At 35.8% G+C, this 26,427-nt stretch overlaps 1 protein-coding gene across 6 annotated transcripts in view; it reads right to left on the bottom strand.

Annotated features, from left to right (window-relative positions):
- LOC126762490 (collagen alpha-1(XVIII) chain) overlaps window positions 1-26,427 on the bottom strand; it is a 420,330-nt gene that overhangs the window by 304,833 nt on the left and 89,070 nt on the right. For 3 of the 6 annotated variants that reach the window (XM_050479265.1, XM_050479270.1, XM_050479271.1), the window contains exons 6-7: window positions 24,184-24,347; window positions 21,684-22,222 (exon numbers count right to left, since the gene is read on the bottom strand). In XM_050479265.1, the coding sequence (XP_050335222.1) occupies window positions 21,684-22,222; window positions 24,184-24,347 (703 nt within the window). Of the gene's footprint in view, window positions 1-15,673; window positions 15,866-16,610; window positions 18,253-21,683; window positions 22,223-24,183; window positions 24,348-26,427 lie in introns of those variants that run through there. The other 3 variants (XM_050479269.1, XM_050479266.1, XM_050479268.1) reach the window with 3 other exon arrangements.

The following is a 26,427-nucleotide window of genomic DNA, read 5'->3' as shown; positions in this document are numbered from 1 at the left end:
TTCACATACAATAAGTGAGTGCGGTGTAGCTGTGGCAGTTATTTGTTGAAGGGACTTCGCTTTCATTGCTGCCAACCCAATTTTTTTTTTACTTTTTTTGATTTTCTATATATATTTTTCTCTTTTCATTTTTCGCGACTTCTGTTGCTTCTGCTGTTATTGCTCTTGTATGCACTTACATATTGGGCGGAAAATGTATAAAAGTTACAACGAAAAACTTTGTGTTTCCGTGCGCACCCAACTGCGAACAAGAAGCCAACACACAACTCACACGCTCGCGCACAAAGCGTTGACCAACGGCATCCACTAAAGTTTAAAATTACCACGCAAAGGACTGCGTTTAAAGCAACGCTGACTTAAATGTTAAATGAAAAAGCAGGAAATTTTTATTCTGCCTAATTGCGCTAATCACAGCACAAGCAACTAAGTTTTCGCTTTGTCAGCCAATGACCTAACGCGCGATTTACCTCACACTCGCTGCCATTTTTGGAACAAAAGCACATTATTGTTTTTGCTTTCATTATTTTTCCTTTTATTTATGCGACACGCGCCAATCACAGCTATTATATGTATGTATTAGCGGCAAAGTTGTTGGTGTGCCGCCTCTCACGCCGCTGAGCGCAGACTTTTACCAGAAAGTTTTATCTCTTTTTCATATCTTTTTTTTTGCATCCTCTCGCGCAGCATTTACTTTGTTGGCGTTTTTTTCAGCTTGAAACCAAAAATTTTGATATGGGCCAAATGCGATTTTCACTGCTTTCACTTTGCTTGCGTTCGCAGTATGACTTAATTTTCATTGTAAACGAGCAAAGTCTCGTATAGTCTTTTCGAATTTGGCGGTGTAGAATGCGCGTCGCTTACTTTGTCCAAAAAGATGTTTGTGTTTACGGCTTTTGTGAATGTTTCACTACTGTAATTTTTATTTTTCAACAAATTACACCTTTAATGAGAACAGAAAGCACTTTAGATAAACATTGAATCACATTTTCTCTTAAAACATACATAAATCACTAGAAACCTTCTTTTACGTAAAATTAACTAATTACAAACTAGTTTCATGCCGACCAGTTATGAAATAACTTGGTATTAGCTACGAAATTTACCTCGCTTTCTTTAAAATGACAGTTATTTGGGTAATGTTTGAACTAGTAACAAACTAGTTACATTCGGGTCAGTTATAACAACTTGGTATTGGCTAGGAGATCAACCTCGCTAACCAACAAACACATTCAAAGACTGCATAGCATACTTTGTAGAGTGGTTTTAGATACAGTTAGGTGGAAACATGCATTTTAAACTTTTGGTTAAAAATTTAAAAAGAGTGAGGTGCAGCTGCTGACAAACCTCACTAAAATAATATAATTTGTTGATATACCATTTCACCTCTAAGTGTCGCTCTGTACAACAGTGACTGTCAATCAAGTGTTTTCATTATTTGAGAATTCTCAGGCAGAAACCAAAGCTAATCAAATCAAAAACCTTACCACTCAGATTCCTTACAACATATTTTAATCCATTTCTGTTAAAAATTTTCCCACTCATAACAGGCATAACCGATTTTGCTCCAATCTTCACCTACATTTCCCACAATTCGCACTTCGTGGACTTTCTTTCATACCCCATCTTTCTTTTATGTTAACATTGTCCTTCTTTATTTGCTGTAGCTTAAAGTTTGACAAGCTTCCAAAGTCTTATAATGAAATTACCTACTTTTACTTTGAGGCGGGCGGCTGCGCCTGCAACTACGCGGATATGGCAAGGCGCACAGCCTCGAATGCATATACACACTTAAATAAATATTGAATGACTTTAAAAGGGTGCTTTTCGCAAAACTTTATCACCAAAACCCAGTACGTAAAATGAGTAATGACTTTGTGACAAAAACGACAAAGCGCAAAAAATTATTTAAGGACTGCAAGGAAGTGCGTGAGTGTTGACTACTGGAGCGTCTGTGAGGCCAACGCTTAGAGTAGCAAGAGCGAAATTAAAAATACATAAACACTTGCACATAAAACGGCGAATATAAAGAATTCCGACGCAAAAAAGAAGAAGCAGCAGAAGTTTGATCTCCTTGCAGCAACAAACGAGCCGCATGAAGTATGTGTGTGCGTGTGTATGTGTGCAAATCGCTTTTAGGCAAAACGCAAAGTAACTAAATTGGCGTGAGCAAGGGATAATAGCAAAGGGTTCAAAGCTGAACAGCCCCCCACCAACGCAGCTAAGTCGCCGCCAGCCTAGCACGCATAATGGAGATAATGACAAAGATGATTATCCTATAATAAAATAAATGATTTTATTATTTTATAATAGCTGAGGTTACAGCCACAACACAATGCGAAAAAAGTCGACGCGACAACCGTAATAACAGCTAAATAATGAAGCGTCGGTCGGCTGCTGAGGTGGTTGCTGGTTTCGGCCGCTTGCGGTGAGGGGGTGGTAGTAAATTTTCTTCAAAGTTGAAAAGTTTTCGCCTTCGCTGCTTCACTAATTTGCCTGGCGTAGCGTTTGCAACGGCTTGTTACAAAGCAGCCCCTGCTGTTACTTTCCACTTAAGCGTCCGCAAACACGACGTTGTCGCTATGCGCGCAATTTTTTACGCTTGACATTTTCGGCTTGCCATGTTATGCTTTGAACAATTCGCCTGCCGCAGGCTAAGTGAAACGCAGCATCCTTTCGTGCACTCTTTCGCTGGAACTTGGCCTAACTTTTCGTTTAATTCACTTTCATTTCGAGCTTTGTTGTTGCTGGCCTTTTTTATTTTGTCCCACTTTAACCGAGGAAATCACTGCAGCTTTGCAGATTTACAAGCTGAAGAACCAGAGCGGATTTAAGTTATGACTCACATACCGATATATGTTTGTTGCTATTTGTACTATTTTTAAAACCGCCATATATTAGCTGTAATATCATTATACATTAACCTCAATGTGCGTTTGATCGATGTTGTTGATGTTCTTGTTGTTGTTAATGTCGTTAGCGTGCGCCTTCTTCTGCTTCGCTCTATTGCCACTCACCACACAAAGAAACTATAGGACTAAGTAATTAAGTGTTATGAGTCTATTTGGCTTCACTACTGCCAACTGTCTTGTCATAGTCGCGCACATTAAGTATTTGCGTTGAAGTTGGCTCAACACGTTCAACAATTGACATTAATGCGCACGCACTTACACACATACAAACACATACAGACTGATAATGACATATGTGTAATATGAAATAATAATATGTCTCGCAAGTGCACAGGCTCTCAAACAGTTGGAACAGTTAGCATAAGCCTTTATCATACACCCATTTGTACATGACACACTTAGTAACGCCCGCAGCTGTGACTGTAAAGTTATTAGATGTGCTTTTATGTGGGGAAAAATATAAACATTAATTAAATAATGCTAAATAGCTGTAATAGTATGTGTTTATGAATAAATAGTTACGACTCAACATTCCTCATTCGTTCTTTGCCTTGCTAGAAATGTTGTTTCACTTATGTGTGCCGGCGCGTATACGTAACTTTTGTTGGTATGGTGTGGGAAAGCGCTGAAAAGTTTGTTAAACATAGTTGTGTTTCAATGTTACGATGAATAGATGATTATAATTGTCCTTTTTCATTTCTGGTTATAATGAATGTTGTCCCTGAGTGCTTGCTGACTACTATTTCAATCAATATCTCTGGACTATGCTTTCAGGTAATACATAATAACTTTTTATCTATACAACAACCTTCAATTATGATTGAAAATATACTATAGGGTAGCAACAACAATTTCCTCTTTCCTAATTCCGAATCAGGCAGACATAATCATTAATTTTCGAATTGAAATCGTATGGAGCCATGAATTATTAGATTATAAGATAAATATACATAGATAAGTTTTACATTAGGCCTGTCTATGTGTGCCTTCCTAAACCCAGCAAGTTTGAACTGAAATATCTTAGAACCCAAAACAAAACACTGAATGCATAACATAGTATCTCGGAAGGGAAAAATTATGAATATCCGAAGACATGTGAGACATGTTGAAACGGTATTTTGATTTAGTGGCATAGCTATGAAGGATGAGGAAATAAACCAGTATTAATAAACAAACTAGAGATTAATTAACTTTACGAAGTGAATGGCTATATTTTATTAACAAAGAAAATCATAAAATTAAGAAAGTAACCTGAGCCCCTTTCTTAATTGTTTCAAACATATTAAACACAGAAATCATTACCCCAGTTACCGAAACAACACATATGCTAAACAGTCCCAACCAACTTTTGAGATATAAATAAATATAAGAATAATTAGAGTAATTACCCGCGGAATGGCATGTAAAAAATATTATAATTCCTTAAGCAATTTATGTTCAACATTTATGCATGTCATGCCATAATGATAATAATGATACTGTCAGTTGCGAGGGCCATAGGGCAACACAAAAATTTAAATGAAGGCAATGTTTTTGGTGTTGTCCCTAACAACGCGAATTAGCAGTTAGCCAATATGTGTGCGGTTTCAAAAAGTTTGTCTGCATGTGTGTGCATACAAACCGAAAACAAATATGAATAAACTAAGAGTGAAGCATGTTAACAATTTTCTGCGCATTTTTTCGCCATTTTAATTATGTCAACATTTTATTTCAAAAGCATTTATTACATTTATATATCCCGTTATATAAAAGTCACGCACATTGCGGTGAGTCCAAATAGACAGACGGACATGTCTGTTTTATTTACCGACAAGTTCGTCATGTGAGTAACTCTACTACAAAGGTTAAGCTGGCGCGTGCTGGGCATAAGCAGTGGAGCAGGTGAACATGAAGGGTCTTCTGTGTTACTCTATTTGCGAAAAACCCAGTCTGTCTCTTTTTCATAACAACATATTTTTGCGCGTGTGTCCTCTGTTTGCATTCTGCTGCTTTGTATGCTGATGTGAAATGTTAAATCATATTTAATTAAAAGGCGCAAGCAAGCGCGCATCCCCCTTTGACTGGTACACCATGCAACATTGCTAATTTAAACTGCTAATGCTTTAGTTGCGTAGAAATGCGTTTTATCGTTCAGTTTGTATGGCAGCTAAACGATATAGTGGTCCAATATCAGAGGTTCCTGCAAATGAACAGCTTCTTGGGAGAAAACAACGTGTGCAAAATTTCGGGAGGAAATCTCAAACACTGAGGAATTAGTTCGTGTATCGACAGAAAAACCTTGACTTCTCTTCAGTTGTCGAATAAATCTTTCACTTGTACTAAAGGTATCCGTGGAGAGGAGTAATTTTTTAAGTCTATAAGACGGACATTGCTAAATCGACTCAGGCCATCACTTTGAACTTTCTTACTTTACATATAAAAATATAATAATCAAAGCAACGCCATTCTAAGAAATTTAATTTTTATATCTTTCATATATTTCTTTCATGGCAAGTCGTTATTGTTTTCAAGGCATTTTTTGCTAACGCCACTTTTATAAGTATATATATAAGTAAATATATATTTTTGTTGCACAGTGTCGCTTCGCAGCCAACCCAACTCCTCACATGGTTGCCATAGCACCACACACCCGCTTCTTTCTGTGAATTGAAATGAAATTTAATAACTACATAAATGTTTACACGCAAAATTGCCATGTAAACCCTCCCTCCCTCACTTCTTCTCTCCAACGCTTAACAGCCGCCAGCTACGGCAGTCTCTCAGGCATAAGTGTGCCACTTACGCGCTTTTGTCAAACCGCCTTTTTTATTCTAACCCGCATTAAATGACTTTCACCTTGCCACATGCTTCCCTGCTGAGTTAACATACAATATATTATTTTATTTGTCTATCGACTATTTAGGCCTGTCAACGGAATTATTTACACAAAACGTTTGCTCTTGTTGTTGTTGTTGCTAGCAGCATTTGAATAATAACACAGCAAGAAAAATATTTAAAATACGCAATCACACGCTGTGCTCCGCTCATATGCATATGTGTTTCTGTGTATGTCAGTGCAGGCGTGGGCGGTGCGCCACTGCGCATGATAAATTGCCATGCATGTCTAGCGAAGAGTCACTCATATTTCATTTGTGCCAAAATTAATTCGTTGTTGCTACTAAACTGTCATAAACTACAAATCAGTGCGCAGGTGGGGAAACTTGAAAATTTGCCTAAGTAATAAATGACCTCAATATAATATGAAGTTTTTATAGTTTCTACAACATTTTCTCAATGAACTCAAGCTTGAGTGTTTGGACAGCTTTCTAACGCTTTTGAGAAGCCAAAATATTTTTCATATATAGTTTTTCTATTCTACAAAATTTGAGTGCTTAATAACAGTAATCTCAAAGCATATTTCTGCTTTCAGCGGTTAGCCGAACTGAATGTCTAAACAAAATTGATAGACTAGCTAAAGGACTGATTGCCTAATTTCTAGGAAGTTATGAGCCAACTATAGAATTAGGTACGCTTTTACATATATTTATATAAAATTATATAAGTCCATTTATAAACACCCACTTGCGGCTTTCAGCGCTTTTCGAGCAAGTTGGCTGTGACCGTTTACGCTTTGAACATTACAACTCACGGCAACAACTACAAACTACAATGACAACAGTTAACTAACTCACTACAAAGTCGCAAATGCCAAAATGACAAGCGCGCACACACACATACACGAGTGCGCAACACTAATTGCACGACAAGCGACGCGTTTCAATGTTAACTAGCTGCCATTTGTTACACAAAAGCGACCACATAGCAGGTTTCGCGGTCTGCCAGCAGCTGTTGCACATACACTTGCACCAATGGCACTTGGGATCAACATCAATGGCAGCATAAAAGCAATAACTAAAATACCTTTGTCCCTTAAAGCTGTATTCGCCATTGCACAGACAGAGCGCTTTGATGAAATATTTCCATAGAACCAACGCGCAGTGTGTGAATAAATATTTTCGCGAATAACTCAAAGCGCCAACGCTTGTTTAGCGCTGCACAAAGTATTTGGTGAATTTCGGCTGCATTTGCCTTTTCACTTTCCAACCAAACGCATTTAGGTCATACACAATGGTCGCCCAGCGTCGAGTCGTCTCTCAATTGGGCTTCACCTGCAAAGCAATTAATATTTAATTACAGACGCTTCTCATAACTGGAACGTAATTATTGTGCACATTTCACGCGTCATGTGTTCGCTTTTCACTGCCCGGCCACACTGGACAGCAGGCGAAATTTTCGGGCACCAAATTGTTGCTTAATTAATAACTAATTAAATGTCGCGTATACGCCATGCTGCCAGTTTTGTCACTGAGTGTGCTTTGTGTTATGGCGCTAACTTTGCTGCTGGTAGCGATAGAAAAACGCTAAACGGACTTCAATTGATGGTTAAATTAAAAGCGCTAAGGAGTATTTGAATTGCCACATAATTTGAGAAGCTCAAATTTCGAGAAAACAATCAAAATTTTTCGATGTTAGCATTAGAAGGGATCATAATACGTTTAGGAAACCACGGTTCAAATAAAATTTTGGATTAAAAATTATATTTTCGAAACTAAAAATGGATAAAATATTATTTAATTTAAACATTGTAGAACAAATAAAATATATTAAAAGCTGGAATGAAGGGGGATAAAAAAGCATGGTTTACATATTTCTAACTGCAACACTATAATGAAGGATAAATGAGTGTTAATACGACAAAGGGTGCCAAATTTTGTTGATATTTTAATAAAAATAAGCTTTACTTTTCAAAAGATGACCAAATTGTTAGATCATGACGAACGCAAACGCAAAAAAAATTTAACTTCTAAAAAACTTGGACTAACTTAATATTTTTAACTTGGATTAACTTAATATTTGAAATTTGGGATTACATTTTTTTATTTGTTATTTTAAGAAATTAAAAACATATATTTTTTAATTTTTAATGCAGTATTTCAAATTGAAAATTTTAAAATTTTTTTTTCGGATTAAAAAATAAAACAAATTAATTCTATTAATTTTTCTATTACATTATATTATATTATATTTTATTTTATTTTATTATAATTTATTTACTGTCATATTATTTTTTTATTTTGTTTTGTTTTAATGATATATTATCACATAATTATTATTCACTTTTGGTAAAAAACATTAAGAACAAAATTAAAATTTATAAATAATAATCTGCAGTAACATGTTGCAAGAGAATTTCGGTTTAAAAAAGGGACAATAAAATTATAACATGTTTAATTTTTTTAGAATTTTCTAAGAATAGTTTTGTTCGATATGCCTCAAAAGAAATGCTTACAACAATTTGTTATTTTTAATAATTATATATTTTTTAACTATACCTATATATATATTTTATTCGTTTTCTAAAAATAATTCTTTTGCTAATTCTAACATTTCTATTTTTTAATAGACTTGGAATCGAAAGAAAATTGTCCAATTAAAATCACATATCGAAAAATCAAAAAACTCGGAATAAGTGAAATACTGAGCAATAACTGATACGCTTTAAGAACACCAGATCATAATTGTTCATAGAAAAAAATTTATTATAAAGAACCATTTGATGAAAGCCACTCACTTTGTGAAAAACTCTAGCAGCAGCTGCAAGTAAAACACACTAAATTTTCAATTTGGAAACATCAAATAAAACCGCTTCCTAATAAAATTCGCAAAATCGCTGCCAGCTGAACAAGTACAAGTGAAAACAAGTTACATAATGCACTCAGATAAAAATGCCCTTTAGACTTACAAAACATAAAGAATTAATGAACGCACATAAACACACACAACAAACAGACACTGGCTGTGCGTGAACCAAAAGAGAGCAACAACAATCCGGCGAAAGTGCGTACAAGTACGCTCATTAAAAATTAATTTGCTCACTTGTACATTAACATTAAAACATAAAGACGGCGATATGTATATATGTGTGTGTAGGTGTGCGTAGAGCACTTGTCCTTCAAGCAAACATAATGCCAAAGTAATACCGAAAATTCCGAGCATTTGCTTTGCTGTGCTTTTGTTGCTGTTGTTTTTGCATTTTTCATACGCTTAGCTCACATAAAGCTTTTCATTATTACTTTATTTTATCATGCGTTGATTTTATGATTTTGTGATTGTATGCCGTTATAAATTATAGCTTAAGCTGCTCTCTTGCTTTCTGCTTGGCACCGACGCCGACGCTGATGCTCACTTGTCGCTCCGATAAGCATGTGTATACATTATGAGGCAGTGAAATAAAATAAAATAAAATCAAAATGTTGAAGTCAGGAATTAATAATGACAAAAATGTTAATTGAGAAATTCCATTTGGTTGCAAGTACGTAGGTTGAATATGCGCATAGAAGTATTTCATTAAATATTTTGTGCTACGCTTCGTTAACTTACGGTGTATGCATGTACACAGGCTTGTATCCAGGAAGAAGTTCTTGTAAAATGTCTTGTGGAAGATATTCCATATTTCGTTTATACATAAAATTCACGATTCATAATTATTAATAACAAAAAGCCTTTTTATAAAATGGGGAAATAAGCTCATATCACTCCTTCACTCCTTTACGAACCGTATTTTGTTACTCTTGATCAATTTGGGTGACGATGTGTTGTTTGCACAAGGAAGTAAGGTAAACACATAATAATAACCCAATACGTGGCGCAATTGTCGAGTTATTGCCAAAAACATAATTGACGGTGTCATTTGGCCATATTACAGACATATGAGTAAATCACCAAAGGAAATGCACAAAAATTTTTCCGATTTAGAATATATCAAAGACATATGTTGATATGGGAAAAGGCGTCACACTGGAAAATTGCTATGCTACGTTTCAAATGGTGCGTCAGCTGACATCCATCCTGGCTCCCTATCTACCGAACTGTCACTAGATTGGTATTATAAAATCATGTTTAAGATGCAACTGAAGTCATAATAGAGTTAAATAATGGAAAAAGAAAAGATATGTTTTAGGACTAAAGATCGTTGGATAGAACTGACGTAACCGGATCGAAAGAAGTTCTTCAGAACGAAAACATAAATACAAGTATATATCAGGAAACAAGAAAATTTTGAATATCCCTGACATGTCAATGCACCTTTATGCACACTATAACAACATTAAAATTGTCAAGCTATTAAACTAGAAGAGCGAACCTTGCATATTCCGATATTAAATTGCTTAATTTTATTAAATTTATTATGAATTATTGCTTAAGCATCCAGAATGTGTGCCAGCATGTGCCTTTGCGTATTTGCACAGTTTGCACCCAACTGTGCGTTTCGCACATCCAAATGCACTTTTGACTTAAGCAAATTCATTAACATTTCAATATTATGAAATTAGAAATTATTAATTAATTTATGTTTGTGCCTTAAAGCTGTTGCATTGATTGGTATGCACGCACACACACGGGCACACACACGGGCAAATATTTGTAAACTAATGCGTGCGTAGATGCGTCTTTGAAGGCGAATTCCGAGCACAATGATGCATGCAAAATATTTGATTTAATTAAAATACATTACACACACACATATACACACGCATTGAAACATATTGTTGTCTTCACTACGGTATTAGAGTTTTTGCGCCATGCTGAGGAAAAACGACCAGCCGCTCCATTTGTCTGTATGAATTTTAAACAAAATATTAATCTAAAATGTCGACATCTCCTTATTTTTATTGAAATTCGGATATTTGTTGTTTGGATATTATTGGTTTGTTAAAAAAAATTTACGTATTATAAATTACAAATTGTTTTTGCCACTTATTAGTAAGCCTTTGAATATTTCTGCATACTTTTTGCGAAGTTTCTGCTTTGTATGTTTAATCTGTGTGCAACAGCTCTTCAATTAATCCGCTCAATGATGGCTTTTGACAATTCAAATGTGATTAAGTTGTCAAAATGGCTTTGCAGATTCATATGGCAAAGCGGAATGTGTTGTATCTACATATACATTTAACTGTGCGTTCGTGTAAGCGATACGCACTTGTGCAGTTTTATTACTAAAAATAAAATTGAACTTAAATTTCAGCATTTTGTTAGGCAAAATTTTGAACTTTGATTTTTCTGATCAAATATGTGGCATATTTTTCCAAATATGATATTTGACAATTTACGAACATAAATTGCTCCATCTCACTTAGCAATAAAAGTAATTAAAATTTCCTTTCATCTTTCGCCTCAATGAAATGTAGTAAGGCAATAATGATTGACCTTACACCAGAAGAATCCGAAAAATAATTTTAAAAGTCAATATATGAGTATTTGCACAATTTGTCGCTTGCCCTTCCGTGTCAAAAGGGTCTTAGCAGTTGAAAAGCGAAGGTTTTTAATTTTTTTTTTTTTGAATTCGATTTGATTATTTTTCTTAATTTATCTGTTGGTTTGCAGGATTGAAAAAAATTAGCTGCTAATTACTGCCGAAAGACAGAAGACTTTCGAATTTCATTTTAAAATGTCCTATGCAAAATGCTAAGTAAAAGTATAACAAAATAACAATAACAGTTATAACGAATTATATTATTTGCACAACGAATACCAATCTTGGTATAATTGACAAAATTTAATATAAACTTTATTTACTATTTTAGCACATTTTGTCTCATTTTATTTTTTTTTTAATAACTTTTCAATTCAGTTTTTGGTTCGAACTACTTTTTTTTATTTGTTACTTCAAATATACTGCTGCTGTACAGGCCTAGAAGCTCACTGACTGTGAGCTCAAGAGCTCAAGGCTAGTCGAAGAGGCAATGACCTCAATAACAGTAGAATCAAGGTGCATACTACATATAATAAGCTAGCCTGAGTTCTTGGTCTCAGCGGAGTCTTCGGATATTGTAAAACCGACCTGCTTGCAAGAAAAGGCACCCAAAACCAGATTTCATCATGATGGAAACTTTCGTCTTCGTGTATTTAGGCGTTGGATATATGGGCTTCGCGCGAACGTTGACCAGCAACGCCTTCAGGACATTGAACTGATAGACCTTAGCAGGGCTCAATCACCGCAAATATAGGCGTCTTAACTGACGACAGACCCATTGTTACTGTCGCGGTGAGACTACAGATTTTGAAGAACGCAACTTATTAAATTTGTAGTGAAGAAGATGAGGTGAAAACCTATCTAGACACTTTCTTCTCCACTGTCCGGCTTAAGATTGAAGCATCTCAATTGTCATACTTTTTACGAACCCGAAGAATTGGCAGAAATGGGTGCTTGTGGCAGGCTCTAGGGGTGTTGTCGTAATGCGACGGTCGTTTCAATCTAATTATATATGCTTCTCTGGCTCTCTGTGATTTTTTGTGGCCTCACCATTAAATCACTAAGTAAAAATAAATATGTGGGATCACTTAAAGTTGAATAAAGGTAACATTATATTAGCAGAAGTCCTCAGGCTTTCTTTCTCTTTCTAACAAGGCATTTGTTTACTGATCATTTCACTAATTTTATCACTTTTTTGGTTATTTGATAATCGCAAATATTCCTATTTTTTGTTCTCGCACGTCGGTCCTCAAAATTGCGCTCCTAATTATTTTAACAAGTATTCGGTGGTAAACAATAAAAATACCAGCAAACAGACACACATTGGCACATAAATCTGTGTAGCACTTTAAAAATAAGTTTTGTTTACTATGCTAAGCATTTGACTCATCCCATTAACACAGCGCTTAAGTTCAAAAGTCAAACAAATAATTAGATGAATATCGCGCAACAACAACAAGTGCGTGTGACAACGAGCACGCACGACACGCAGTTCGTTGTTTACAAACCACATATATGCATGCGGGTGTAAGCAAGCTTGCCACACAAACAAGCCCACTTGTAAGGCGGTACTTCCACAGAAACCAGAATCTGATATTAAATTGATAATGGCATCCGGCAGCGGCTTAAGAAGTTGTAGCGCCGAGGTATCGACAAAGAAAGAGTTTTTGCTATTTGCTGTGAAGCTGATACGGGGATCGCAATCTCGTAGAGAGTGTGTGTAAGCGTTTGTTCGCATTGCGCTTTATTTGTGTGACTTTAGCGTGTGTGGTTGGCTGTGAGCAGCGTTAGGCGTGAGGCATTCAGCTAAAGCCGTTGACTTTTATTTATTTACATAATTTTTTTTGTTTTTTAACTTAATTTTTTTTCTGTTTACCCTTGCATGTCAACCCTTCATATTTATTTGCCTCTTTTAAATTTTTATTTGAGTTTAATTTGTTTTCATAATACAAATAAACACAAACGGGGATTATTCTATATATACCTGAGCATATATGGAGGGTTCGTGTAATGTTGATTCGGTAAACTAATTAATATTAATTAATAATAACATCCTTCGTGCAGCTTGAACGCGCATAAAATTGAACTGAAAGTTGGTAAAGAGGTAGGGCAGAGTATTTTAGGCCTTAAAATAAATGGAGATATTAAACTTTTAACAGCAAAAATTAAGAATTTTTAAAGAAGACGTGAAATTTCGAGAAGAAGAACGTTGATATTTAATAAGTTTTCCAACTAATTGTCAAAACTGTAATTGGAGACAAAGACACAATAGAAGGTCAAATGTAACTATTAGCGCCTTTGAATTGACGTCATTTGAAGTAAATACAATGAGATCTTAATTCAATTTCTTAAAAACAAAAAACGTCAAAAAGTTTAAAGAAAAGCTATAAAAATCCTTTTCAAGAAAACTTTTGTAATTGAAAAAATATATATATTTTCCTCATTAAAGGAACATTTTTTAAATAATTATTAAAAACCATAAGGAAAAATAAATTCTTCAACTTTTTAGCGGTTTTTTTATCGAAACGCTCAAAATAAGATGTGCAAAACTACAAAATAAAATGTCTGAAAATTGTTATAAACCTTAAAAAAATGTTCATAACTCGGCATAAAGCATCAAAGATATTAAAATATAGCTGAATTAAGTTTTTCGTTATTCTAATAAATTCCTTTTTCGATTTAAATTTGTGGAATTTTTTATGCAATATATCTAAAAAGAGATATCTGACATTGTAATCGGATGATTAAACGAGTTTTTCACGAAACACTTTTCAGAGTCCGTGAGCAAAATTTCTTCGAAATGGTTTGACCGAATAACTTGAAAATTTCATACGACCTTCTTAAATATATCAATATTATCAGTAATCATCGAAGAAGCAAGTTTTTTAGTAATAATTTAAATGTTTGTTATTCATCATGAAAAGTAGATTTTTCCACAAAAAATTACTCTTTCTATGTGAGCTTCCATTTTATCCATAATCAAGTTTTTGCTTAATCCATTGATCATTACCAGTTTTCATTTACATTAAATTTTTTTTTTTTTGGATAATCTTAAGTAGAAAAAACTTCCCCTTTGCCAGACAACTTTTTCTGAACGTCCTCCTACAGATTGGCTACGGGATGAAGGGAATCCAATTTTGCACCTTTATTAAATAAAATGCCTTTAAAAAAAATTACAAAAGAAGGCGTTTTTTCTAACTTGCAAGCGGAGTGACTACCGATTAGAGAAATCGATTTAAAATTTTGTATCTGTTCTTTTCACACCAAGAAGCTGCTCGTTTGTCGGAACGTCCGATATCGGACCTTATAGCATATAGCTGCCATACAAACTGAGCGATTGGAATAAAACTCTTGTGAGGAATCTTTTGTATTAGTGAAGAATGTTATAGCTTCGGTTCAACCGAAGTTAACGTTTTTTCTTTTCTATAATTTCACTATTTATAATCTTTCTCAGCTTAGAACAGCAACTTTTTCATGCTTGCACTTTTCCAGAGACACAAAGGTCCATAAACACTAATAAAGTAATGTCCGATATTAAATTTGCAAAAAATGCATTAAAGCTTTATAGCTTAGCACGAACAACGTAGTCGCAAATCGCACACTCCCTTGAACTTCCCGCACCAGCTCGCCTAGCCAGGCATTCCAGCGCATGAAAGAGCAATCAGAGTAATTTACATACTTAAACTACAAATTAAATGCAAATTTCGTGTATGCGCTGCATTGTACAACTGCCGCCAATGAGTGACTACACTAATTAAAATGCAATAACAAATATTTACAAAGGCAAACAAATCGCAAAAACAAAAACAAAGCACGCAATGAATTGCAGCACAAAGGCTGCACCGCTATGCCGTTAGCTGATCGCGTGTTTATTAAGAGATACTTGCCCGAGCATAAGCAGCGCGTTTGGCGTTCCAGCTACTATTGCATATTTTGAGGCGTAATAACAAACACTTGTGCGCTTTTATTATAACTGCATTTTTCTAGGCGCATAAAGCTATTTTTGCGCTTTAAAAATGAAACAACAAACATTACCGGCACAGCACGACACTTTGTTTTGTTTACCATAATCCTTTTTTTTTTTGCTTTATTTCGAATATTAAAAAAAATATAAAAAAAGCTATGTTTTTTAATATATTTATTCATACGCTTAATTAGCAGCAGGCACGCCACACGCACGCCGCCCGTTCATCGCAACAATTCCGCCTTGGCACGCGTCATATGCAGACTTGTATGTATGTATGTGCAGTTATTTAATTGTATAAATTTAAATAAATATGCCTGTGTTCTTGCATGTAGCAGAGTCAGTCTTCAACTTGGTCAACACTCTTGCTGGGTTTTGTTACCCATACGCCCTGGCACACACATTTGCATATCAATATGTGCAAATATTTGCGAGCGCACGCGGACAATGTATACAATTTGTACAACAACTTCATATGCATATGTGTGCATATGCAAAGATATTTACATAAGTGTGGTGTTATGCGCTGGATAATGGTAAACCGGTCAGGATGCACTATATACATTTTTTTTTAGTTGTAGAGCAGCGCTGCAAAAGTTTAATGTTCAGTAAATTTTACGTAGCACTATTATGTTGAAATTTGGTGTTTATTTTTGGCTTTTAATATTTCTTTAATCATTTTTTAAATATTTTTTTATTATTTTTTTAATTTTATTAACTATTTTTCAATTTTCATTTATAACTTTTTATTTTCATTTAATATATTATTTCTTATTTAATTTCTTTTTAAATTCTTAGTATTTTTAAATAAATATTATTTTAATTTTTTTAGTATGAAAAAGTTGTTTTTGAATTAGTTTTTTATGTTTAGTTTTTTTAATGCTTATTTGTATTAAAAACAAATTTATAATTTTATATATGTAAACTAATAAAAAAAATTGTTTTAGTATTTTTTAATATATTTTTAAATTTACTTTAAATAGTTTTTAAACTTTTAATTTTTATTTTTTTTTACTTTAATTTAATATTTTCAAACTTTTTTGATTTTTTTTAATATTTCTAAATGTTTTAAATATTTTTTAAACTGTAAATTTAGTTATTTAAATTTAGTATTCTCAAACTTTTATATTTATTTTATTTTATATTTTCTAAAATCTTCATTTTTAATTTTTTTAAATATTTCTTTATATTTTTTTTATTTTTTTGAATATTTGAGAGTTGTTTTTTAACTATTTTTTTGTTTACCTCTTTTAAATATATTTTATAATTCATAAAATTATTACATTTTAATTTTTGTTCAGAAATTTCTCATTTGCTCTACTTTGAGCACATTATTTGCTTGCATTTCGCCTTTTTCTGTCACTTCACTTTACCTAACTAGTGTTGTTGTTGTTTACTGACAGCATATTTGTTGTGTTGACTTTAATGCTTGACTGACGCTTACTTACGATTCATACACGCACACAAGCATACTATTTGTATGCGGGCTTGTAAAACGCTGTCTGCAGCTACTGCGACGTCTGCTGCACACATAAAAATGCAGCTGTTGTTATGCTTGTTGTTGCCTTGGACATTGATGCGACACCTCTGCTTGAATGCATAATTGAACAAGCATATTTCATGCCACACATGCGCTCGTGCTCACGCTATTAATATTTACCGTTGTTTTCCTTTTTGTTGCAATTGCATTTTTAAGTGGCTTTGGCATTTTCGCTGCGCGCACTAGTGTTTACCTTCTTAATGCTTAATTAATTAAGGAAAATTGCACGGTGTTATTTATAAGTAATTGCGAGCGCATTGAATCGCACTGCTTTGGCGGCGCGTAAGCTATTACAGCTATTGTATTTATAATTGATGGGTGTCTGCGCGTCGCGCATACACTATTATGGCATATAAGTATGTATGTAACTTAATTGCGCGCAGTTGTTGCTTACTCACTTAAGTGCGCTCGCAGCTATATGATTTTTTAGCGGTAATTTTGCGAATGATTGCATAGTAAAACAGTAAAATGTAAAATATTTGATTCTTTTGACTCCGGCGCGCGCACATACAAACACACATTAAGTATGCGCGCGGTTGGCTGCTGGCGGCAGGCAGTTGAGCAGTTGCGCCGCCAGGCAGGTGGCAGCCAATTTGTCTGTTTGCGCTGACGTTAATTTTCCAGCGCAATGATTTTTAAACTCATTTCGATTACTTAATTGCACACGTTCGCGACGTTTCATTCGCTTTTCGATTTCTTTCACGTTTTCCGCCGCACATTTATTGCTATTTTTGCTGCGCCACGTCGTCTCCTTGCTACGCGGCGTACTTAGTTCGCGGCGTACATTTGTACTGTGTACTTAATCGACCGGTTTTCACAAACGTTTACGCTTAAATGCTGCAACGCCGAACTTTGCGCGTTAATTTAAAACTTTTTCCGGAAAATTTATAGAATTTCCTCGTCACTGTACGTCGGAAGCACCGCTCGCGCGAGTGTACTTACGCACGTGGGAGTGCGTATGAGTGCGGCAGATAGAGTGAAGTAGTCGTTAGGTGCGTGTGTGTGTGCGTGTGTCGGGAAGTCAATAAAAATCCACTTAAATGCTTAAGCAACATCACATATGTGGAAAGCATACAAAATCACACACAACGGTGGTAGTAATGCTTGCTCATTTGTTTCGATTTACTTTTTTCATCTGCTTTGCTTTTCCTTTTTTCTTTGCTACGAAGCAACAATCATAATTACAATATTTTGTACAACACACAGCAGCCACTTGCCACCAAACACTTCAGCAACATCTAAGTGCCTTCAGAACCAAAATATTGCACGGCGCACAAACATAAGCACACTCGAAGACACACACACACTAACACTACAACGACAATATTTCGCCTTTGCCATGGCTACTAGGTGCGTGTGTACACATATGCATACACGCAAACACACACAGCAAAACAAATGGCAATACCAACAAATCTCGTAACACACAATAGCCAATGGCTGAGGGAATCCGTGTTTCGGGCGAATCGCAACGCAGCTCAACGCAACACTCGAACACTTGACACAAAGACGACGTTAGCCTCCCGTTTAGCACATCTTAACCGGTTGCAGCACCTAACACGACTGAGGTAAACGCACTTGAGGCGCATAACTTTTTAGAAAACTCACAAGTACACGCAAACACACACATGCGCACATGTACAGGCAAACACGAATGCATGCACTCGCATTTAAAGCTCAGTTCAGCAAGTGGAATTTACACGAGCCCTCAGCAAAAGCGGTAAACCGAGCGGCGGTACGAGCCTGTGAGCGCGCGCCGACTGCCAGTAAAGCAACTAACAGGCGTTTACCCACACAAACACATATATGGACTCGCTTGATGGCCGAATGTCTTGCTCGTTTGAAAAGTGGTTACGAGCACCAAGCAGAGCGCCGCTCTTAAAAATTTGTGTGAACCTCATAGAAGATATATTTCAACCGGCTAGTAGGCGCATCCTTACAATGAGCGAAGTAAGCGTCCTTTCAGCATAGTCACTCTTCCAAAACAATAACAAAGAAATCTGCAATTCGCTCATTCAGCGTGTAATTCAGCAAACATTATTTGGACAATCACCAAAAGAGTGTCCTAGGTCTCAACGAAGAGTGGGCAAAGTGGAAATGTGTGGGCGCACTTGCAACACAACTCAATACAACCCAATGAAACTCACTCAAATGCTCCGGAATAGCAGATAACGCTCTTCGCGCCATCTGTTGTATGCAACCCTAACGTAGTGTAGTGGTGAAATTGCTTACACCTTATATGAAAAATAACTCACCTCGCTTTCCAACAACCCCTATATTCGCTCACAATGTGTTGAGATTCGTTTTTCACTCAGGCTCTGCTCTTACTCACGCTCTTTTACTCAACTTGCTACCCCATTATTTTCTACGAAACTATGTAATTTCCTTTGTTTCCAATAAGGCTTTTTTGTCGCTGCTGCTGCTAAGGGCAAATAGCTTTGCTTCTGAGAGCGGAAACGCCGATGGTGAAAAGCTGTAAGCGGAGATGATGTAACTTTCCACCCTCGCAACATTGTAGGTGGTTATTAAATATAACATTTTTTACTCATTTAAATATAGAGGAAATAGTATTTGCAAGTAACCAATTGAGCCAAAAATTAGGTAGAAATTTTGGACGCATTTCGAAGGTAATAATGTGATATCAGGATAAACACACTTACATACAAGTATGTATATGCAATTGATTTGTGATAATTGTACTTTCACGCCCGCTTTCTTAAATTTTGAGTAAAATCACAGCAAATTGCCTTCGAAAGAATTAGGATGTTTCATAATTAAAATCGTCACATTACAACTACAAAAATTATTTCTTTTAGTCAATATTCAAGAATATAACGCAAGATAATACGAAATCCATAATATCAAAACTTTCATGTTTGGAAAACTTTATTTAATTTTCAAAATTATTTCAATTTTCGCAATTAATACCCAAAAGAATCGCTCGAGTAGAAACCAGTAAAATATAAACTCAAGGTAATGAAACTACGAGTAGATGTTGTAAGAGCTGAAGTATTGAAATGAAGATGTATCAACTTGAGAAAAGATTGAAGAATTTAATTAAACAGTTGATACGAATGGATCGAGTCGGTTTGAATGATATGAGGTTGAAGCACACAAAATTAATTATTTTCGTTTCCAAGACATATTTCTACCTGTCAATAGAATTAAAATCCTCCTCCAAGTCTAATTATCATATCTCTAGTCGCAGGACTGAAATTCGACTTTAATCGTGGAATCAAGAAAATATATAATGTGTGTTCGAATTTTAGAATAGAGAATCTAGTTTTATTAATTTTTACCTTATTTTTGTTTACTTATGTAAGAATTCTCCTCGTGTGGAATATAGTTAAATACGTGAAATTTTCAATCGATTTAAGATGTTGGTTCTTGCGATCATAATTAGCTAGAAGGTGGCAGTCCTTTCCGAGATCGCTAAGAACTTTACTAAGAAAGTTATGCAATACTGAGCTGTTGTTTATTTATTATCATTGAATTAAAAGGATGCTGTTAATTTAATACCTTACGCTTACCATAGAAGCATAATGAATATGTACTTGATGAGTTGGAATTTGTGTAGGTAGGTAGAAAGAGTGGATGTATGGCGACGCAACTAGGCCTTTGGGTGACCCATTGTGAATCCACCGGGACTAAAATCTCATCTCTCTCTCTCTCTATGGTATTCTATGGTGTTCCCGTCTTCTGACATCTCTGCCAATTAGGGACCTGTTAGCACTACCACTAGAGTTCTTATGTCATTGCTTTTGAATTTTAAAAGTCGGCTTTTGCGACCTATATTCCACTTATGTCACATCCACCAGCTTGTTAAGCCAGTTAGGGATTGATTCCACCAATACTCAGTTATATCTACAATAATCTAATCTACAATGTCGATTAAATATCTTAAAGAAAACAGAGGCATATAAATTCCCTCTTTTCAGCTTCTCTGCCTAGTTCATCTGCTTAACAGTTACCAGGAATTTCACTATGTTCTGTAACCCATTGCAGGTTTATTGCGAAATAAGTTGTTAGATTCACTATCTTGGATGAAACCATAAGAGACTTTAGTGATTTTAAAGCCGCTGGGCTATCTGCATATACAAAAATATAATACTTGTTGTGAGTACACTCCCTGACAGAACTCCGCTTGAAAGACACTGCAGTGGTCTGGGGTCGGAAAGATATATAATTTTGCCTAAAAGACACCACCTACCACTCGATTATCTAATTTGAACCCCTCAGTAAATGTGCTTATCCCTGCGCCCGCTTCACTCCTCTTTTACTCTTCGCTGGAAGGGCAGGCTGTATCGCGGACCGAATTTAAGTTTAATTCTATAAAATTTCCAAAAACTAAAAAACAAATTACATTCATTGCATTGAAAGTCACTTACCGTTGCCATAGAAGCAGTTTAAATGGAAAATTATTCAATACATTGAAATTTTAAGTTAAAAACGACGATTAGGAAAAAGTTCAAATATATTTTCATATACATAGATATATATGTATATCTATGAGTATCTGTAAAATTAATGTTATATTTACTTCATTATTTTACCAAAATATCAAAATGGAATTCAAGGCTGAACTAATGCCTGCAGATTACTGAAGGCAGTTTCTATAAACATAATTGCTTTAAAAGGAGAACGCACCTCGAATGTTCAAATAAACATTCAGTACAATAATGGCACAACTTAAAATCACAAAATGGAAAGAAGTAACAGAGATAATAATAAATTTTTCTAAGATTTTTTCATTACTTACAACTTTATATGCGCCCTCAGTCATAAAGCTAAGTGCCACTATCAAATTCATTATAATATACCTGCCGATTAATCACAGAACTTCAAAGAAATAAATTTAAATTAAAAATATGTATACATTCGTGGAAAATTATTCCGCCATGTGTACTTTCCCATAGAGGCGTGTTTGCGAATAAAAACGAAAAAATAGAACAACAAATCGTATCCGAAATGACTTACCTCAAAATGCCCAGTTAATTTGGGGCCCGCTTGCGCTAAGTACAAAGTTGAGGCCGAATCGAAGACCAAGTCCTGTGGTTCCCGCGCGACCGTTGTCGTCGTATTTAGTTCGCAATCGTAGTAGAAGAGCACCTTGTCCCTGAGTACCTGAAATGAAAGTGTCGTCCACTCCTTGCCCCTATATGGCAATTGGTAGCTGACCAATTTACGGCTAACAGAGTTCTGATCGGACTGCGTGTAGAGCAATGAAACATTCCAGAAATTCTTGCTGACTGTCGACAAGTGCAGACCCAACTGCACCACAGACTCGAAGGAGTTTACCACACTAAAGAGATAACCACCCTTCGGGCTGTTCGGCAGAAATTTGACTAGTATGGCGAATTCATAAAGTCTTTCGGGTAGCAGGACGCGATATGACGTTTTAACATCGGATGTGGGTAGAAATTTGTACGAGGGGAAACCGTCGTCGGCCTCCTCGTACTCGATGCCCTGCGATTGTGCGTTGATCATGTCCGTTAGTGAGTATTCGCCGAAGGCATCTGTGTGTGCATGTGTATGTGTGTGTGCGAGCGTTAAAAAGAGAAGAAAACAAAAGCAATAAAATATGTACGATAAAAAGGCTACTTTTTTGCCAGCAAATAAAAATTGCATAACATTTCAATTGTGTGTGGCAAAAATTATGTAGTTTACATATTACAACAACAATAAAGCGTATTGATTGTAATGCATTTAGTTCGTGGCAGTCAATAAAAAGTTGCATGTGTAAAAACTCGATGTTTTTCGCTGTTTCACTGCAATGTATGCGCGTCGGGTTGCAGCATCGTTTGTTTAATTTGCAATTCTGCGCATTTTACAGTTACAATCGTTCGAGTAAATTTTTTATTTAAATTTGAGGATACTTTACAAACCGTTTTCCATATTTTTACAAATTTTTATTTTATTCACTTTGCGCAGTATATTGATTGCAACAAACACAAATATGCTTTGTGCAAACGCAATGAAATGCCAAAAATTATGCAACGTTTTTGAATGCTTGGCTAGCGAACGGCACAGTGGTGGCGTGCCACATTAGGTTATTGTGCTACTAAAAACGGATCTGGAAGGATTTTTCGCGGGATGATAAAGTAACTAATGCCTAAAGCGGCGGATTATAATTTCATGAACACTAGTGCTTAAAGTGGAAACCATGTTATTTTCACAAAGTCTGACGGAACCCCGAATATTTCCGGTCTTTATCTTGCTGCTGATAGCGTTTGAATCTAATGAAATTATTCAATTGAATTTTCTTAGAGAAATTCGTTATATCTATTACTTTCGGTTAGGTAAAAGTGTAGGATGCACCCAACATACGTATCGAAGAATCCCAATTGGACAGCTGTGAACGCTGGATCTTTGTGCTTTCCAGATCTTTAGGGATCGGCTTTGACACATACATATATGTTAAGGCGGCTAATATCATCACTTGGTTCGACGAAAAGGTGTACTATATTGAGATGCTGATGATTTGAGAAGCAAGCTGAACATTTGAGAAGCAAGAGTCTAGATGAATCCATCTCGACTTCATCCATATAATTTTGAAAACATGCATCCAAAAATAAATAGTATTTCACCGCAGATGAGCCTATTGGACAGCGTTCAGTTCGAAGGACTACCATGGCAGCGAGATACACTTTGCTAAAGGAAAATAATTCAGAAAGATTTCGCAGTCGCACAAATTTTAGTTGTTGACCAGCATTTGCCAAGTTTACGGAGGGTTCATAGAGCCAACGGTGGAGCTAAAGAGGACAACGCAGTACGGCTCATTGCCAATATGATGAAGTTGAGTTGAAGGTAACCTCTGTATCAAGCTTTTGGGCTAAGCAGTTTCTAGCGATTCCGCGATGCCTGGAGCCACATAAATCGGATAACAAAGTAGCTCGGTACTACTATTAAAGAGTGAAACGTTCCTTGAAAAGTCTTGAGCCCACTGCCAGCGAGTATTGCAACGCTGCAATCGGAGTGAATGCAGATCTCTTTAAGAGAAGCTTAACTTGCTTATACTTAATGGATACCTAATTTTTAATAAAAAAAAACGAATTAACGGAAATTTTGTAAAAATTTCCCAACTTTCCATTAGCTACTCCGAAGTATAGTGCTTCGTCGAAATAGTTCAAAGTAAGAGCTTAAGTATTTGTCGTCCAGTTCCTTTTTTGGGGTTATCTTTTAGATCTGAGATGTGGTTAAGGCAGGAATTAAAATTATAAGGTTCGAATGTTACTCCTGCAAAATGTCTCAAATTATTTGAAATTCTAAGTGCCAATTCTGAGAGAAAGATAAGTAGTATAATCATTTGTACATGGTTTTGGGTTTGTAGATCTCATAAATGTTTTATAGTTCATCGTCTTCGACGTTTTTTGTTCACAATTACCCCAAAATGTAGTGCTTCACAAATTTCTGACGATGAAATCGACGAAAATACAATTTTAGTAAATTTAATCGAGGCTTTATGCCAACAACTCACCTTTAATAGACTGCCCTTGAAGACCATCGAGACTCGAAGCCGCCAGCAATGGTCCACAACAAAGGAATATCGCCAGCAGGGGTAACATTTTGACACCAATACTGTCGTGCGCTTGTCCTTGGTGCACACCGAGCTTATTGTTGTTGTTTTGCTGCATGTTGCGGCTGCAAAAGAAAACGAGAGCAATTGAAAATACCATTTTGTTATTGTCATAAATTGCAGCAACAAAAATTGATATAAAATTGGCAATAAAAACGACGTTCAAACAATCAAAGGCAACGTAGGACTAAATAATTCCTCATGTGTGTGTGTGTGTGTGGGTGCCTGTGTAAGTACGAACATAAAAACTGCAAAGTAATATTAAATCTTTTGCAACCGTTGCAAGCGTTTGTGCATAAAATGCGCTCAAACGAGCATAGATTGATTGCCACAAAGGATGCAAGCGCCCAAAACAACACAAACACAACAACAAATATATGTATGCAAAATGGCCAACAAGTGAGTGGAGTATAAATGTGTGTCTATGTGCTTCTATGTGTATGTGTATATATTGTTGCTTTATTGTTTTTGTTATTGTTGTATAAATGTAGTAGGAGCGCAATTAATTGTCCATAACGCATGTGGCATATAAAGTACAAGACCACAATTGAGTGTAGCAAACACAACACTACAATGTACAACACAATACTAAACAACAACAGCAACAATAAGAGCAGGCTCCCACACCATATATCCGCATACAAATTTCAAGTGTAAATTTTCAGCCAGTCAATTGCTTCCCTTTCCTAGCCCGCCGCCACTTTCGATGTCATCATACATTTACCGTTAGCAGGCATTTGAAGTAAAACTAAACCCATTTAGTCGCTTCGGATTTGGGGAATACAGTCAGACTATCGCTCACCGCTCACACCACCACACCGAATGCACCGAGCTGCGGTTATGTTGCACCAGTCTGCTGTGAACTGTACGTTTGCGGTGTTGCAAATTGACTTGAGCGTTTTGGTGCGCCCCAAAATATGTACCCCCACACATCTGCATATGCTTGTGCGTATGTATGTGCGCCGGTATTTACATTCAATTGCACACACAATTGGTTGGCGCTTGTTGTTGTTGTTATTGTTGTTGGGGGTTGGCTGGCAGTTGGCGGTCAGTTAGTTGTTATTTGAAACTGGTCCGCGTTGTAACTCAAGTCACCGACGATTTATGCCATACACATATGTGTGTGAGTGTGCCAGTGTATGCGAGGATGTCGATGTGTGTGTGTCACAGCCAAAAACATTTGCAATTACAATAGCAACGATGCACATTGATTTGTAGCATTCGAAACCACAAATATGACCAACAGCAAATGGCTTTTCCGGCTGCTACTTGAATTTCGTCTGCTCTTAAAGGCTTACCAACCGGGTGGGCGGAAGCTAGACAGGTTTAGCAATTGACTTTGCAAAAATCCAATAGTAATACATTTATGTAGCTATAAAGGGCTAAAGGAGTTATGTGATTTGCACTTGAAAGTAACTGTATTCTACTGTTATGATAAATGACATAATGAATAATATGCATAAGAAATTAAGTTTATAAATCAAAGCGCAGAGAATAATGGAACCTAAAGTGTGCTTGACCACGAACAACTAAATCAATTGGCCTATGCAAAGAAAGTGGACCTGCCAGTGGGTCAAATTAAGGTTTAACGATAACGAGATGTTCTTTTGTTCTCATTATTGGTTTAGACGAAAGTCTGAGTTATTGCATGTCCCAATATTTGGTTTCACGTAGTATGAACGAACTCACGCACGAAGCTCTAACTTAACGTTATATTTTTTTCCTTTAGTACAAGACAATCGTAAAATAATCTTAAGTTCTCATTATATAATCTTAAGTCAATCAATCAAATTTTGGATAAAAGATATATTCTAACAGGGATCTCACTTGAACAGCTTATTACTGATCCATTGTGGTACCTAAAACTCCTATAAGATTATCTTAAAAATCCTCATAAATCGACGAAACACGGCTGTTGCAGAGGCTGGTCGTCAACCAACGCTTAACGCACGCGGCATCCATAGGTTCAGTGCTAGAACACATAATGACAACGTGACCCAACTCGTTCCTATTTCGATATGAGCGATGTAAACGTGCTCTCATTAGCTCGCTAATCGGCTATGCAGTCTCCAACGATTACGCTGCTACCAATCACGCAAATGAGTCTAATAATTTAATAGCAGCAACTTCTGTCTGAAAGAAACG

The sequence above is a fragment of the Bactrocera neohumeralis genome, chromosome 6, assembly GCF_024586455.1.
Source record: "Bactrocera neohumeralis isolate Rockhampton chromosome 6, APGP_CSIRO_Bneo_wtdbg2-racon-allhic-juicebox.fasta_v2, whole genome shotgun sequence".
In the NCBI taxonomy this organism is placed as follows: Eukaryota; Metazoa; Arthropoda; class Insecta; order Diptera; family Tephritidae; genus Bactrocera; species Bactrocera neohumeralis.
Note: the sequence above shows the minus strand (reverse complement) of the source record. Positions and strands in the feature narration are given on the sequence as shown.